This window comes from Pelmatolapia mariae, linkage group LG7 (assembly GCF_036321145.2).
Source record: "Pelmatolapia mariae isolate MD_Pm_ZW linkage group LG7, Pm_UMD_F_2, whole genome shotgun sequence".
Taxonomy (NCBI): Eukaryota; Metazoa; Chordata; class Actinopteri; order Cichliformes; family Cichlidae; genus Pelmatolapia; species Pelmatolapia mariae.
The window spans coordinates 60,819,363-60,837,288 of NC_086233.1; the positions used below are offsets into that span (position 1 = coordinate 60,819,363).

At 40.8% G+C, this 17,926-nt stretch overlaps 1 protein-coding gene across 2 annotated transcripts in view; it reads left to right on the forward strand.

The window, feature by feature from the left end:
- srgap1a (SLIT-ROBO Rho GTPase activating protein 1a) overlaps nucleotides 1–17,926 on the forward strand; it is an 80,288-nt gene that overhangs the window by 43,267 nt on the left and 19,095 nt on the right. Inside the window, exons 5-12 of one of the 2 annotated variants that reach the window (XM_063480073.1) lie at nucleotides 3,645–3,824; nucleotides 4,463–4,591; nucleotides 9,050–9,271; nucleotides 9,735–9,836; nucleotides 13,566–13,763; nucleotides 14,265–14,349; nucleotides 15,310–15,337; nucleotides 16,466–16,571. In XM_063480073.1, the coding sequence (XP_063336143.1) occupies nucleotides 3,645–3,824; nucleotides 4,463–4,591; nucleotides 9,050–9,271; nucleotides 9,735–9,836; nucleotides 13,566–13,763; nucleotides 14,265–14,349; nucleotides 15,310–15,337; nucleotides 16,466–16,571 (1,050 nt within the window). Of the gene's footprint in view, nucleotides 1–3,644; nucleotides 3,825–4,462; nucleotides 4,592–9,049; nucleotides 9,272–9,734; nucleotides 9,837–13,565; nucleotides 13,764–14,264; nucleotides 14,350–15,309; nucleotides 15,338–16,465; nucleotides 16,572–17,248; nucleotides 17,283–17,926 lie in introns of both variants that reach the window. The other variant, XM_063480072.1, reaches the window with a different exon arrangement.

A 17,926-nucleotide genomic window follows, 5' to 3' on the forward strand; every position in this document is an offset into this window, starting at 1 on the left:
AATAACTCGTACTGTGTACTAGCTAGCATGACGGAGTTTCTATACAGCTGGGTGGGTGCTGTGATGTTACTGATAGTGAACTTTATTTTGTTCATAAGGTTAATTATTAGAGTTGCCAACCATCCCCTAAAAAACGGAATCGTCCCGTATTCAGAGAAAATATTACGCGTTTTGTGTTGAGGTGAAAAGAAACAGTTTGTCCCGTACTTCAGCTACAATGGAAAAAAGACACAAAGCTGGATTTATTCTGTGTCTTTACGCTGCACAGCTGTTTCTTCTTCTCTCATTCTCTCCCCCTCCCTCTCCTGTTGCTACTTCAATCATGAAACTGATCAATGATCAGCTGATCGGCTTTTCTCTCTTGTTTGTTTATCGCCCACTTTGCACCAGAAAGAGGAAACCAGCGGTTGTCGCGCTAAACAGCAGCAGCACGTTTAAGCTTGATCGGCTGTTGTTAGAATTTATTTAATATTACTTTCTAGTATCAGCTGATGTTTGCTGGAGCCACAGCTGTAAAGCTGCTGGTCATGATGTCGGTTTGGATATGTGGTGAGAGGGAAACATGAAGATGAAACCAGGAGATGTCCTTACTGAATCATCAGAGCTGAACAGGTGATGGAGAAACAGGTTTACCTTTTAGGTGACATGAATGAGTTGAAGGGAAGTTATGAACTGTTTCTGAGAGACAAATAACACCAGGATCCTTTTCTATGTAGCTGACAGCTGGTAACTGTGCAGGGGCGGGTCTAGCAAAGTTTTGCCAGGGGGCCAGGTAGGGCATTAACAGGGAGAGGGGGGCACAAAGAAATACTTTTCTTTCTTATTCTCATTTTAAATGTCTAGTTTTTAATAAATAATTATCTGAATCTTACAACCAAAGTTTTTATCTGACGTAAAATGTATAGAAATCATACATATACCAACAAGACAGTGTACATCACTGTCACAACAGCGTCTGTTTTCATTCAAAGGCTTTATGGCTTTTCCTGTAATACCTGGTGGGCTGGTCTCTAGTCAAAATGCCCGGGCCAATTTTTTGTCCCAGTCCAGCCCTGGGCACGACACGCAGTGAATTAATCTGAGAGGGTGCATTAAAAAATAAATGGCCGGGCCAGCGGTGCACATCGTAAATTAGCTCGCATAGATACATTAGTTGTGCTGCTTCTTAATGACGGTATCTTAGCTAACAACCCCAACTACCAGATTCAACTTGTAATTGGCTAAAAATAACTTAGCCTATCGGTGAGAGGGACGTTGTTAGCTGGCAGTTTTTTCAAGCGATGTTGAAATTTCCACATTCCAACACTTCAAATGCTTCAGGAGGTGTCCGCTCAGCGCAGCATCAGCACCACAGAAATATATATGGATTTCCATGTTGGGTTTTCGGGACTTTCAGGTGTATGGACCAATGTTTTCTTTTCTGATCAAACCAGAAAGCTTTAATGAGCAGCTGGATTTGTCTCGCTTTAACTGGCTGGACACAGAGGACATCGAAATGCAGCTGATTGAACTGAAAAGCTCGAGTCTGCAGAACTATGAACGCAGCTGGAATCCACAGCTGTGCGTGTTCATGGAGCTTGCATTTTCACCTGCTGGACATCACTACCTGACAAGTTTAACTGTCTTCAGAACATTGCAGAGGCCTTATTGACAGTATTTGGCTCTACATATCTGTGTGAGCAGATTTTCTCTCACATGAGTGTCCTCAGGCAGCCGTCTGAATGCTGGACACTCGGAGACCTGTGTCTCTGAGTGGGAGACCAGAGATCACATTAACATGTGTGTCCCTGTATTAACAAACATGCCATATTGGCTCAGTTTATTTTTCTTATCATTGTTGTGTGGAGACCATAAATAGCATTTGCATTTTCGTTGTACAGTTCATTTTTGTTTCAATATAGCTGATAACTATTCACTGATAGCTGCCAACATCTGCGAACAAATATAATTGTATAAAGTTGTTCTATATAGTGTGTAACTGTTAATATAGAGCGTTATTAAATTTATTGCTAATTCAATCATATGGCACACTGACTTCTGAGGAAATTTTAGATGGCTCTCATCATCAGAAAGGTTGCCGACCCCTGATCTAGAGCTTAATGTGTGTCACTCTCACCACAGTCCACGGTGTAGATTTGGCCTGCTTTAACCCCAGTGGGAGGACACGCGTGAGCACACATGCGCGCGTGCGCACACACACACAGGGTAGCTGTTGCATCAGACAGCCGCAGTCCCAGTGTCGGCCACCGCCACTGAAATAACAGGTCTCGTCCGTGTCTAAATGTGTCCCTCTAAAAAAAGCGGTAAAGTAAACACAGCAGTGGCAGACTCCAGACCATTAAGTGAGGAGTACGCGGACCAAGGTCAGTCACCCATCTCTAAACTGGTTCCAGTTAAGCCAAACCCCACCAAAGACGAAGGGCTCCAGACAAACCAGGCTTTGCTCTGTTGTTCCACTCGTACAGAAATAACTCACATTGGGGGAAAGATGTTTAGATTTTGAATGGGTGAGTCTCTATTTGTACTGAAGCTGAGGTTTTGTGCAGACAAATGTATTTCATACACAGGTTGTGGAGCTGTAATTTGCCGGAGTCAGTTCATTCCAGGTTAAACCGCTCTATGCTCTATATTGCTGCCTTGGATGTTTGAATATAATTTTTGCCCTTCTACTTAGTTCAGTAGTTTTGGCCGTCCGCCACGAACCATCAGCTCAGATCTCATTTCCTCTCCTCTTCATTTTCACCTGTTTTGTTTCTCTTCCTCCAAATGCTTCCCTAACGTCTTCATTTTCACGGATGTGTGGGGTTGAGTGGCTTATTCTGCTTTCAGACTTCACAATGACATCATGAATTTGTTTCAGTTTTCCTCTTACCATGCCAGTGAGTCATCATTATTTTCCTATGAGTCCACTGTCTGTTTATCATTTATGTTAATAAGACTTTTATCATCTCTCAGCTCTCTTGTAAAGTTTGGAAAGGTCGTTATTTGTATTTTGTAGTTAACCTGCTACTTGCAGCTGAGTCACTGCCTAATGGATCCATGGAGTACCGTGAGGAACACACGACTCCTTATTCCAAGGAGGATGATTCAGGCTTTAGGAAGTAGCTCTAATCAGCAGGTCACTATCAGCGTAATAAACTTCTGCTGTATTACATTGTTACAGTGTAAAGGCAAAACGGTGGCTGACTTCAGCTTAAATGTGATTATACCTTTAAGAAAAAGACACATTTTTGAAGTTTATGCTACATGACAAACGGACATGAAGCCAGAGCCAAATCTCAGTAAAAAGCTGAATTGAAAGTCTAAAAAGAGTCCTCTTGATAACTTCCTAAGTGCATCTTTTTGTTTTATGGCCTGTGTGGTTTGTGTACTTAAGTGTCCCTTACAAACATAAAAGACTCTTTGATTTGTGGTTCAGCACAAGAAGAACTGTGAGCGATGAGTGCTTTGACATGAGTTGAATCGATAGGTGATAAATGAGTGAGTCAGAAGATGGAAGCCTAATTTGCGGGTTAGGTCACGATTACAACGATGGATTATTCTGATCTTTGACCCCACAGGAACTAACCCAACACCCACAGGCTGCTGCCTTTTTTGTTTTTTCTGGTCTTGAAATAAAATAGTGCCTTTTCCTTCCTGTCCAGGTGATGAAGACGTATCACATGTACCACTCGGAGAGCATCAGCGCTGAGAGCAAGCTGAAGGAGGCTGAGAAGCAAGAAGAAAAGCAGATTGGCAGGGGTGATCCTGTCTTCAGCATTCGAATGGAGGAAAAATACCAGAGGCGCAGCTCTGTGAAGAAAATTGAGAAGATGAAAGAGAAGGTAAGATGCCAGGTGTTAAAGGCAGTAAAAGCCAGTAGTTGCAACATAAAAGACAAAAAAATAACTGTTCAGTATTGAAAAAGTTACCACAGTTAAGGAAAAGACTCACCCAGGCTTTGTTTTCTTAGAACAGGCCTGTTGTCTGTTAAATCTTTGTGGCAAATGATTAAAGTCCAGGCAACTGATTTTTTTTTATAACACAAGTTTTCCAGGAATGCTTTTGGGAAGTCTTAAAATATGGGTGATCTGGAGTGTGTGAATCAGAGTGCAGTGGTCAGCGCGTGTTGACTAACAGCCTCATGCTTGTCTGCTGAAGAGGAAGTGCAAGTTAAAAACTTCTGTCCCACACTGAGGTGTCCAAGTTGAAACCAAGGCCACAGCCTGGTTTTAGTTTATTTTTTTGTTTTTTTCCATACTTGGTCCTTTTCATGCCAGACTGTAACTTATTTCTCCTCTAACGTTGCCTAAAATGTTTTGTTTTGACAGTAATCTAGTCCCAGCACTGTGACTCGCAGTGCGTGCGGAGACATGAAAGCATAATCACTTGTCAAAGGCAAATCTTCACTCATTAAATTCACCCCGTCTCGCTCGCTCTGTTGTTGTCTGTTTCTCATTCTTGCTTCTAATTCTCTCATCAGCGTCAAGCCAAGTACTCCGAGAACAAGCTGAAGTCGATCAAAGCGCGGAACGAGTACCTGCTGACGCTGGAAGCGACAAACTCATCCGTTTACAAATACTACATCCACGACTTGTCGGACTTAATTGATGTAAGTATGAAACCACGGGATTTTGGCAGTCGTGTTGTGAGCCAGCTTCTTCTTCTTCTTCTGCACACACTGTGTTTTTTGCCTCAAGTGAGACTGAGGAAAATATTAATAATCAGAACACACGCGTTTTAAGAGGTGGCCCAAAATATGTTTTGTTTTGTTTTTTTACTTTCCAATGCAGATTTTGGGAGATGGATACTGGTTGGTACATATAATAATAATTATGTATTTTCCCGGAATAATTTTATATGGAAAATTTGGCAATTAAATGTCTATACACAATTAATCAAAAGCATTGTTGCACAACAATAGAACTCAAAAGAGTGCCTGCACTGCAGATGTCTCTGCATTCGTTTTTGGCCTCTTGAAATTTTTTTTGGCTGATACAGATTAAACTGCCAAAATGGCATTTAACATATTGATTTATTGTCCAAACAATCAATGTATGCATCAGTACTTTTATTTGTCCTGATAAACAATGTCAGAAATACCCAGCAAATCAGTACTGTTGTTGTTAAGTTGATAATAAGTGTGCGCCACCACAGTAACGGTGCAGATAGGTTATTTGATGATACCAGGCTGCTATAGGACAGTTAGATTATGGAGAAGATTACCCAACCTTAATCACTACTTCACCCCTTTTTATAGACATTGACCCCACCCCACCCCCCGCACCCCCTCCAATCCCAAAAAAGATTTGCTCATATTTGTTTGAGCTTCTTATGCAGAAGACCAATTACTGCTCAGGGCTTTTTCTCTGACCTTCAGAAGAAAGACTGATGACTTTAGCAGCTGTGCTTAATATAAGAGAGTTCTGGACACTAGACTGTGGGATGGAAATTATAGTGCAGGACCAAATTAAAGCAGCTTTATTAACTTTGGTGATGAAAGCTATTCTTTCCACCTACCATACTCTGTCATTATTGAAATCCTATGTATAATATTGAGTTATACATTATGTAACAGCTATTTTTCACATGTTTCAGATTGGTTGAATATGGCTTCTTTTTTTATATTAAAGATGATTGTTACATAATCTGATCATGTTGTTTTTCTTTGTTTTGCTTTATGCAATACAGATATATATGACTTATTCACAGTTTCATTACCTAGGTTATTTCTTTTTTTTCTTTTTTTTTTGAAAGAGAGAGATAAACTTACTGCACCACTTTCTGTCGCGTTTCTAAGGAAACAGGAGACGGCTGGGATTTTGGCAAGTGTTTGGGTTTTTATATTCCAGACAGGACTGAAGGAGAGAAGAGAGAGAGAGGGAGAGAGAAATGCAACCTCTATTCAGCGGCATGCTGTGCGCTGAAATTACCCCTCTCCCTGCTTTGCTCAGAAGCCGTCACATCTCACCAGGGCGTGTGTGTGTGTACGTGTGTGTGTGTGTGTACGTGTGTACGTGTGTGTGCGTGATTGTGTGAGAGATGCTCTCTGCGTGAGCTTTGTGTGCAGGCTCACAAGCATTTGTTTATTGATGAAGAGACTTTTTATAGTGAAAAACAAAGTGTACAAGCAGGCTGGTTGTAGCATCGTGTTTGACAGTTGTTCAGGCCATTTTGTGTTTCTCTGTGTGGAACTCTAGGTGGGTGCTGTTGTTAGGAGTGACCTTGGCAAATCAGATCCCGGAGGTACCGCTCGAGTCGTGCAACACAGAGGCAATACTTTTGGCTCAGAAAGTGATGTTATTTAGTCTCTTTTTTTAACCATAAAATGTAGCCAGCTATTGGTCATTTATATTTCTGTGTAAATTTGAGAGTTGGTTTTCACTTTTAACAAGAAGAATTTAACAATTTTTTTTATTGCATCCATGGTTTATAATTTACAGCATCTAAATAAAAATAAGCACAGCAAAATAATTAGTAACACAAATTCACTCTTTGTCTGGTATTACACACCAGGTCTGTGCAAATAAACTACTTTCTCTTCTTGTCATTGGTTTGCTATTGCTACTATCGCTAAGGGTGCTGATGTGGTCAACAGCTTTAATCATTATTTTGTAAATATTGGACCAAAACTGGCAGAACAAATTCCTGAGTCACTGCCATCAGTGGACTGTAGTGAAAGCCTGATTGATAGGAACCCTAACTCAATGTTCCTCACATCAGTGGAGGAAAAAGAAATAATTGACATTGTACACATGTGTAAATATAAAACATCTACTGATTGTAATGATATTGACATGAAAATCGTCAAGAAGGTCATTGAAGGAATTGTAGAACCTCTAACATATATTTGCAACTTATCATTTCAGACGGGAAAAGTGCCAAACAAAATGAAAATAGCTAAAGTTGTGCCGCTGTATAAAACTGGGGATAGACACCACTTCACAAATTACAGGCCTGTTTCTTTACTACCACAATTCTCCAAAATACTAGAAAACCTGTTTAATAAACGATTAGACAAATTCTTAGATAAACATAAATTACTCTCTGACAGTCAATATGGATTCAGATCAAAAAGATCAACATCTCTGGCATTAATCGAATCAATTGAGGAGATTACGAATGCTATAGATCAGAAACAGTATGCAGCTGGAGTATTTCTGGATCTCAAGAAAGCATTCGACACAATCAATCATGACATATTAGTTAATAAACTGGAACGGTACGGGATCAGGGGGGTTGTACTGCAGTGGGTGAAAAATTATTTAAGTGACAGGAAACAATTTGTGAAGCTGGGTGTCCATTCCTCATCATGCTTGGACATTGCTTGTGGTGTTCCACAAGGCTCTGTACTGGGTCCAAAATTATTTATTATTTATATAAATGATATTTGTAAGGCATCTGATATATTAAAATTAGTATTATTTGCAGATGACACAAATATTTTTTGTTCTGGGGGGAATCTAAAGGAGCTGCAGGATACAATTACTTCAGAAATGTGCAAAATTAAAAAATGGTTTAACAGGAACAAACTATCGCTAAATCTAAGTAAAACTAAAATAATCTTATTTGGGAATTCCCTTAGAAATGCACAAGTGCAGATTCAGTTAGATGGTGTGGAAATTGAAAGAGTACTTGAACATAAGTTTCTTGGTGTGATTGTAGATGATAAATTAAACTGGAAGTCTCATATAAATCATATACATAACAAAATTTCAAGAAGTATCTCAATCTTGAGTAAAGTAAAACACATTCTGGACCACAAATCACTCCACATTCTCTATTGTTCCCTGATTGCACCGTATTTGAATTACTGTGCAGAGGTTTGGGGCAATACTTACAAATGTTCGCTATCATCAATCTTTATATTACAAAAAAGGGCCATAAGGATAATCCATAAAACTGGTTACAGAGATCATACAAATCCACTATTCTTAAAATCAAAAATTCTAAAATTCACAGATCTGGTTCATTTTCTCACTGCACAAATTATATATAAAGCAATAAACAACCTGCTTCCTGACAATATTCTAAAAATGTTTTCTAAAAGGAAACCGGGATACAATTTGAGGGGGGAATTAAATTTAAAACATCCTCGTATCCGTACAACATTAAAAAGTTTTTGCATCTCTGTGTGTGGAGTGAAGCTGTGGAACAGACTAAGTAAAGATATGAAGCAATGTCCGAGCATGGTGCAGTTTAAAAAGCGGTTTAAGGATATGGTTTTTACAAGGTACAGGGAAGAGGTAGAGATTTGACAGGGTGTTCTTGTCTAATATTTTCATGTATGTGCGGGTGCACGGGTATATTGGTATGGGTATATATATATATATTTGTAGGTTGTGTATCCTTCAGGTGTTAATGGGGTTAGTGAAAATGTGTATATGTGCGTATGTGTATATACGTATGTATGGATAGATAGAAACATATATGTATATATAAAAAAAATAAAAAAAAATAAAAAAATAAAAAATACACATGACATAATGTAATTGCAAGGAGGTATTTCTGTAGTCTATTGATACTAGATAGTGGAAAAGGGGTGGGATTAAATAAGCTTATGCTTCTTCCTGCTCCTTTTTGAACATGAAAGTTATTTGGAGTTGTGGTTGCTCGTTTTCCTTTTGTTTTGCTTTGTTCATTTGTCTCTTTTAATTCTATTTTGTTGTACTTTTTCAACATGTTCAAAATAAAGATTCAATCAATCAATCAATCAATCAAGGGTGGCTTTTTCACTTGCATCGAGTGCTCCTTTGCATCATGGTCTGGATTTACAGAAACCACTTCGAAATGCATTTGTCACACTTGGAATCAACTGCAGGCCTCTTTATCCGCTGAACATGTGAAGAAATAACCAACGTGGCTAAGTAACAATAGTCTGTGGGTGAATTATTCAGTTACTTTTTGCCAAAGGTTGAGTGAAGAGTAAAGTTGATGAATAATAATAACTGAATGATTTTGTTTAACTCTCTTAAATTAAAGCTAGATAGTCTAAACTCCATAATAATCAACCATAATTGATCAAATCAATTTACTAATTTGCCTTTTTTTCTTTCTTTTTTCCATCCAGTGCTGTGATTTGGGTTACCATGCCAGTCTGAATCGTGCCCTGCGGACTTACCTGTCTGCCGAATACAACTTGGAGACGTCACGCCACGAGGGTCTTGACATCATCGAAAATGCAGTGGACAGTTTAGATCCACGAAGTGACCGACAGAGGTTCATGGAGATGTACCCTACAGCCTTCTGTCCTCCAGCAAAATTTGAGTTCCAGCCTCACATGGGAGACGAAGTATGTGGTGCAGTTGGATTATATCTAATAAGTGGTGCAAATATGCTGAATACCTTTGAGCTTAATTTTGAAAAATAAAAATATCTCAGCCTTAACAAGGTCAGATATTCAGTGGCTTGAGTGCAGCTTTTTATTGCGTATGGGCTGCTGGATCAGGTTTTATGGGGTACTGAAATTAACAAATCATGTGTTATTACTTCCCCTGAAGTCATGAAGCTCAACATGTGTTAGGGATTTTACTGTTTGGCTGGCACTCTGCTGATAGCGTGTCTGTTTACTGGCTGTTTTTGTGTCGGTGTCTGCATTCATTTGTGAGAAGTCACTGTGGTTTGCCTTGCAATTGGAAAAAGAATTTGGATGCCTACATCCTGTTTAAATTTAGAGCTTACGTGACCTTGTTCCTCCGATAGCTTGAAATTTCAGGTTCTTGGTCAGTGATGCTGTGATTTGTCTATTTTTCCAGGTATGTCAGATCTCAGTGCAGCCACCAGTGAATGGGGAGCTTATACTGAGGTTCCAGCAGCTGCAGTCTCGTATCGCTACTCTGAAGATTGAAAATGAAGAGGTAAAATGGGGGCAAGAAAAATGGAAATCGCAATCCGGGTGTTTGTGTTGCAGGGGATTTAGTTGCATCAAACATGTCTCAGTTTTGTTGTCTGCCTGAGATTTGGCAGCTTTGTTATGTGTTTATTTGTTGGATGCACGGTGCTGACAGTGAATTAAAGATGCTCAACAAAGTTAACTTCAGCCAGAAGTCATCCAAGGTGAGATGGAAAATAGTTATAGATGAGACACAAGCTTACAAACTGTGTTTTTTCTTCTTGCTCATGCCCCGAAGGTAGCCTCTGAAATCCTCTCTGTGAAGCCTGTCGTTTTGCTCCCACCTGTGCTGCATTGACATTGTAGGTGCTTCTTTGCTTCTCAGGCTCTTTTGTTTTAATGCATCTGCAGCATGCCTGAGTAAATTTACATTTTGTTTTCTTGAAAATGGAGAAGAAAGGCTTTTTGTTGGTTCAGAGTGCAGTCACCTCCATCGGGCTGTTACTTTGTATCACGTCTGACCTGCTTCTCCTTTCTGCTTCTCTCCCTCCACATCGCTGCACTTTCTTCTTTTATCCTCTTACAAAGACGCACACATGATCAGGCCTCACAACTTCATCTGCATTCATCATCATTTTATATTCCCTTTGATCAGATGGTCAAATCTTTAGTTAAACAGACGTCTAAACTCTACGTCTACAGGAATGAACTATGAGTGCAGAATAACAGTATGTGCGGCTTATTTGAATATGCAAAATACATTCAGTAACTTTAATAATTGAATTTAACAAGCTTTATGACCGACTGTGTGTATGTGTGTATATACACATACACCCCACATCATTAGAAGAAAATATCAGTCAGTCAGTGGTGAAAATGATCCTCAGTCACAGCCTATTTACTGAGACTCAGATTGTGGTGTTTCATGGAGTATAACCAGACAAGTCAGAGTCCTGTTGGCGTCATCACAGTTTGTCTGCAGTACGTATAGTGTTTAATCAACTGTGCATATACTTGTGACTGTGTGTGTGGTTGAAAAGCCCCGGTTGCTTCATGCCCTTCATGACCCTCCTGCCTCGCTGAAGCGGATGTCCTGGTGGGTCAAAATTGGAGGGCGCCGCTGCCTCATGTTAGGATCACCAGATGGCCTCTCTTCCTGGGCATGACGTGCCAGATACATCCTTGGAAAATGAACTTTCTAAGCACTGTGGCGACCTACAAGCTGGACTGTCAAACGTACAAGGGAGAAGGAGCGTCTGTCTTTATCTGGACAGGAAAAACTACAGGGCAGTGCTTCATAGAGAAGTGCAGCTGCTTCCTCAAACCTCTTTGGCTCCCGTGAAGTAGTGAAAGAAAACATTGCTGAATAATTTACTCTGCATTGGCGCTGGATAGAGTGCAGCACAGGGAGAAGGACGCGGGATTTCACTTTTATTTAGGCGTAGGGCTTAGCATAATCCTGCTGGATTTCTTTCATCAAAAAACTCATTTCTCTAAGGACATAATTTCATTTCTCCTCATCAGTCAGTCGGTGTGATTTGTCTTTTTGCAGACTTAATAATCTGCCCATTTAGATCTCATTTGCCTCTGCATGACCCAGTGCTCACACAGACTAATTTTCCTCCTCTGATTTCTGTCGTCTTCTCCTGCAAATACACAAGCACACTTAATGGTTATTCTCAAGATGTTTCACACTAAACCCTGGCAATCTAATAGCATCATCTTTGCAGGGAGTGTTTGTTTTTCCTCCAGATAAATATCAAGGAAGCACATCAAAGCCTGTGTGTGTGCTCATAGCGGAAGATCAGCAAATTACACACTTACTGTACTGCAGGGTCTGTTGAAAGCTGTGGACAGCAGTCTGACTTCTGATGACGGATGTAGGATTAACTAGGAGTGGTGCGCTTCCCTGCAGAATAAACCTTTATTCCACTTTTTTGCGACTGGAATTATTTTTTGCTTTTAACAGTGCTGAAGTTAAGTTCAGTTTAGATAATGATGGCTACTTGCTTACTTTTGAAACGTCTATACCAAATTATAGAGAACACCGGATTTATGGTTTATAATTTACGGATTAACACGCATATCCACCGAGTCTCTCTAAGAGCTCTGCTGTAACTGAGCCCTGCACCGAACACTGGTAACTATCCGTCTGCTGAATAATGGATAAACTCAACAACTTTTTCACTAGGAGCAGTTCTATCACACATGCATGGCTCTTGTCTTCATGATGACAGCTGGGCCTCTCGCCTCCATGGTGCCACTCTGAATGAGGCTGCCAGGAACACAGGGAGAGGGAACTCAAACGCACTCAGAGTATAACCAACGACTACATGTTAGAAGTTACCTGTCATTGTGTAAATTTGCCTTTGTAGTCATTTGAAAGTTTCACTTTACTGAATCTAGCATTTCATGTTCCGTGCGTGAGTGTCTGCGTGTTTCCTTTCCTTCATGAAAGGTGGGATAACTCTGTAACTACATCCATTCTGTGTGCCCGGGCATGTGTGTCAGCGGCGTAATTCATCACAGCAACACATGAAAGCTGAAAAGTCTTCTTTGGTTTTCAGGGCGACTTTTTTTTCTTCTTCTTTGAAGGTGAAATGAGTCACGGGTCAGGCAGTTTAAAAGAAACAAGCCACAATCCACAGTTGTCTCAGTGTGTATAATTGTTACACGAGGAATTCGCCTTTTTCTTTCATTACCTCTGAGGTTGAGCTCACTAAATAACTGACAAATGGGGTCACTACCTTTTGAGGTGGGGTCATTCTGATCATTAAGGATAATCAAGAGGAATTCCAGCTGCATTACATTCAGGGTCCCATTGACCTGTGTGTTCCCCACCTTTTTAAAATCTCAGTAATTGAACTGACATGGTGAGTGTCTCCATGAAATGCTGCAGTTTCGCTTAATTTTTCCAGGGAAGTTCTTGTTGGTGGGTTTTTGTGTTTTTGTTGTTGTTGTTGTTGTTTGGGTTTATGGTGGCTTTTCCACATCAGTGATTCATGTTCACACTTAACACACTTCAGTTAGTCTCTTGACTATGCCTCCCTGTCTGCCTCCTTTACTTTTTCTCTGTTTATATTTGCTCTGTTTGTATTGCCATTAGTCCATACTCTGCAAGTGCCTTGATCCCATATATATATATATTTACATTTGGGATGACTCTGAAGGCTTAAACATGTGCCAAAATGGTCAGTTTTTACCCCTGGATGTGTGTGTGTGCGTGTCTTTAACTTTTATGGAACTTATCTACTCTCTCATTTGAATGTTACATGTTGTGCCATCTTATGTCATAATATTATGGACACAGTTATGCCCTGCAGCTCTTGCAGCAGTGGTCGAACATCTTTCACACTAAGTGGTGGGGCATGCTTGGCCAAGTCCTGGTGTTTATAAGCTCTGAGAGAAGAACTGTTGACGGGGAAGACGTGGTTATGAAAATGGATCTTAAAAGCCTACAGCTCAATCTGGCATTTCCATCTGACACTGTTCACCTCTGCACCCCGTGAGTGTGTACACAATGATAAATGAGTCACTTTGAACCATCTGCAGATTTTTTTTTTTATTTTAGGGAGCATTCACCTCGTCAGAAACCACCTGAATTTTAAAGTGTGTCATGGGATAGAGAGTAGTTTTCAGGGAGTGTGATGAAGTGAGTTTCTGTGTATACTGAGATGGTAACATGGTGATATTGAAGAGATGACTTCAGGGTTTTATGCAGGCAGCTTTTTCTCACCTTCTCTTCTTTTCACAGATCAAAAAGACATCAGAGGCAACCCTGACCACCATCCAGGACATGGTGACCATTGAAGACTACGATGTGTCTGAGTGCTTCCACCACAGCCGGTCCACCGAATCAGTCAAGTCCACAGTGTCGGAGACGTACCTCAGCAAGCCCAGCATCGCCAAGAGGAGAGCCAACCAGCAAGAGACGGAGCAGTTCTACTTCATGGTGAGTGCAGAGATGAGGTCTGCTGAAAGTTAGCGAAAGTAATGACTTTAAAATGTATTTTTAATGTAGAAAACAGAAATAAATATCAAATCCATGCTCTCTGTAATGCAGCTTTACTTTTTAGTGTTGCTTTTTTTTTCTAAAGAAGAGACAACAGATTTTATCTATATAATAAATCTTAGAACATGTAGTCAAAGCTTTTATCTATATATGAATATATTTGATATTTGGGTTGTAGGTGATGTTTAACTTATGCACATCATTCCTATGAAATCTTTGATCAGCTGGCAGAGGAGTAACTGCCCCAGAATATTTCCATTCTGTAAAGCCAGCTGCAATCTTGTTTCAATCCAGGGATGGACATGCTCTGATAAGGGCTTCTAAAAGGGGCGCTTAGCACGTCCTTTTGCCTTGGCTGCTTCATCACAGACTGCCGTCTTAAGAGTGGGTGCTCCTGCCGGTGCTCAGTGCTGCTGTGTAATTACTCTAAATTCTCCACAGAAATTCCGTGAGTTTTTGGAAGGCAGCAATCTCATCTCCAAACTGCAGGCCAAGCACGACTTGCTGAAGAGGGCACTTGGTGAAGGTACATTCGCGACCCCGTATTTACCCTTAGACTGTATTGTACTTGCGCTTAATTCATACCTTGAAATGGGAAATGTTCTACCAGCCAAAATGACTTATTAGCCCCAATCAATATCCAAACATCTAGTGTAACGAATAATTGTGTACTTTACTGAATTCCATTATATCTGGCAGTCCACCTTGAGCAAATTCAGTCTATTCTGTGGCAAACTTCCCGTTGTTTGTTTGCTTTTGTCACCAGTCAAAGCTCTTAGATTGTAATCTGGTTTTAAACCAGGCAAGTCAGAGCTGAGGGGGAATTATGAACTTGTATTATCCATCTTAGTGATTGATTTGCTTGAAACCTAATGGCCTGCCATGTATAAGAACAGGCCCCCCTTGTTCTACACTGGTAGGATCTCCTAAAGGGCTCCGCTTGTATTTGTCAGTTCATTGTTCTAACAGGCAGTCCCGGTGGTCTCCTTCAAATTCGACGCTGAATGATTAATGGAGCCTTAAGTTAAGAGGAAGAAATAACCCTCCTGTTTCTCCCACATGCTACTTAGTCATTTTGGTGTCTGCATGAAGTACAGTTTGAGTCACCCAAAAATTTGAGTGTCTTCCTGTTATGCGAAACCATTTGGTAGTTATTTTTGCTTCATCTTCTTTTACTTGTTTTAAACTTAGCTCTGTGCATTGTGTGCGTGTGCATGCACCCATAACTTTTAAAAGTGCATCTGTGTCCTGTTAGATGTTTGAACTACATTTTGATGTAACTGTCTCGGCGCAGGTTGTAATATTATGTGGAAAAACAGTCTGTATGGGTTTCTTTTGGATTGCTCAAAAGGCCAGTGGTTGTGAGCAGATGGCAAATGCTTTGTTAGCCATATGCACAATTCACTGCAGGGACTGCAGTGATGAGTCTTGGCATGTCCACCCAACTAACTTCTTGTCACACCTTGTCTCTTTTCTCATATCTCAGGCCACCGAGCTGAATACATGACCACAAGGTAAAGTAGACACATCAGCACCTGCGCATATTCACTTCCCTTTCAACAGCGACTTCACTACTTCTGTAGTTAAATAACTTGGTTATACTAGTTTTATATAGTATGATATTTCTGTCGGTAAGTTCTAGGACCTCTCTTCCTTTGATGCACATGTGTGGACACCATATACAGGGAGACCAGCAGAAATCAGTGACAGCTGATGGCATTGATGAAGTCGGACACACAATAAAATGAAAGGCTGAGATAGAGACAGGTTGCAAAGGGTGTTGCAGTAGTAGACATAGGCCGGTTAAAGCAATTTAAAGAGAGTCGCTATCGACTGACGTTGGCTGGCTGTTATCAGCAGATAATATGCTTAATTTGATGAAAGGAACCATATTTAGTGACTAGTAACTCAACAAGGAATAGAAGTTTAATTTGAACTTGCCTCTTCGAGGAGGAAAATTTACTCTACCCTTATATTTTTGCAGGGGAAGGGTCACACTTTCAAACTAAAGCATTTCTTATGTGTACCGTTGACCAAAAAGGGCATGTATTTTGATTACTAGTAATGATATGAATAATGAGTAATTTTGATCTTCCTTCTTCTCGGCAAAATTTGATTTTGGTCAAACAACGTAAGACAGATGTGTCCTCATGTGCTCTGCAGAGTTTGATGGGTTTGGTCACTGTTTTTAACATCTTCAGGCCTTTTCACCAAAAAGGTTTTTAACACTATGGCTGAGCAGCAAAGGGAACCTAAGTCATGGATTCATTTCACTTAAGTCCTCCAGATCTCAAGAACAGCATTATAACATACACACTAACTAAAAGGGACTGTCACCTGCAGGCTCTGTCACGAGGTGGATGCTGACACATACAAAGCTCCCAGTGGGTCTGGCATTTCTCTGGCCTGTTGTATCTTGTGGAGGATTAAAAAAAGGCTATAAAGAAAATGTTATTTCATGGGTTTCAGCTGTGTTTGAAAAAATACCCTTATTCATCCGTCCAGCCATCACCTGGAGTTGAAAGGTTTTGAAGATTAGTCATCCTCCTCTTCAGTTCAGGTTTTGAAAGGACATAAATGTGCAAAGAGGGAAACCACAAAATGCATTGTTTGCCTTTTCTGATTCATTCTTTGTGTTCTAGACATCCCAATGGGCCGTACAGAACCCTCACTGGCACCCGGCGGGCTAGACCCCGCTCTGTTTTTAATGTTAGGTTATTTAATGGCAATTTGGAGTCATTTATCAAGGTACTGATTGCCAGTCTCCCGCTTGACTGTTCACCTTCTCCTATCCGTTTTCTATTTCCCTCTGGCTTTCTGGTCATTTTGGTGGGTTCCCCCGTAAGCGTCTTAGCTTTGATCATCATTTACCAACAACAAAACATGAACATTTGTGCTAAGATGGATTCTGGAAACCTTCCTCATGAGTCAGCGAGCTCTGGCGGTCTGTTTCTCAGATGTGTGGGGTGGTGGCATTAATAGATTTGGAGGGCAGCAGGAGGAAGGGAACAGCAGTTGGAAGGATAAATGTTTGTCTCCATCAGCTCCCCTGACTCACTGCTGACCTGGCATCACTGAGCTGCTCTGGCAGGAGATATTCTCTCCTCTGCTTCCAGAGTAAGAGCAGAGGCCAGTGAAAACAGCAGGATAGATGGCAGTCGGGGAGTGGATGCCAAACTGATAAGGTGTGCTGCCCCCCTCCTCCGGCCTCTTCACTGCCTCTCGCCGGTGGCCGTGTCGAGTCCTGCCTGATCCTGTCCAGTTCCTGCTGTTTTGTTATGGGTTTGATGCCAGCGCAGAGTGGAATGTAACGCTCTCTTAGTAAAAGCTTTGGTGGGAAGCTGCTGAGGTGCTAATCTGGATCTTGCTTTTTTCCCCTTTTTCCATCTCTGATCATCTCCGACTCTTGCAACATTTCTCTTTAGCCGTGGACGACGGAACTCACACACTCGACATCAGGTAGAAACTCTGAGGCATGTTGGGGGGCTCGTGCTGCGAACCTTTTCTCATTTCCTGCATCTATTCTGTACTAACAAATTATTTACCTGCCACTTAGACAGACTGAGTTGAAGGTTACAGCTGTAGTTTCAGTTGTCTGTGCAAATTTCTATTCCTTATAGATCAAAATCAGTCTGTCATATCCAAAGAGATCACATTACATAATCTAGCAGCACCCAGACTTCTGCCTCAACCCTCACTGCTGCACTCCAACCATAGCTAGTCGATTTTAGTATGGCTGTTGTGTTTGGGCTCATTGTATACCCCTGAGGGCTGTAAACAGATCCACTGTATCATTAAAAGCATGTACCGAGTCCCCGTCCAGCAGTGATTTACAAGAGGAGCCAGCACACAGGCAGAAGGAGAGTTGAGTGCACATCTAAGTGCTCTTATCTTGCCATTTTAGGCCCGAACTTCATATTGAGTCTGTGCCCTTTTGGATAAGCTCTTGTTAATTTAAGCGCAGCTCTTGATTGTTTGCATAAAAAAAAGACATAAGGGATGTTTAAGCACATTTCAATAGGCCTCCGGTGTTGCTATTCCAGTTGGTTAGTGATTTTTGTATACTTTGTGATAATCCACGACATCAGTGAAACTGAGTTATT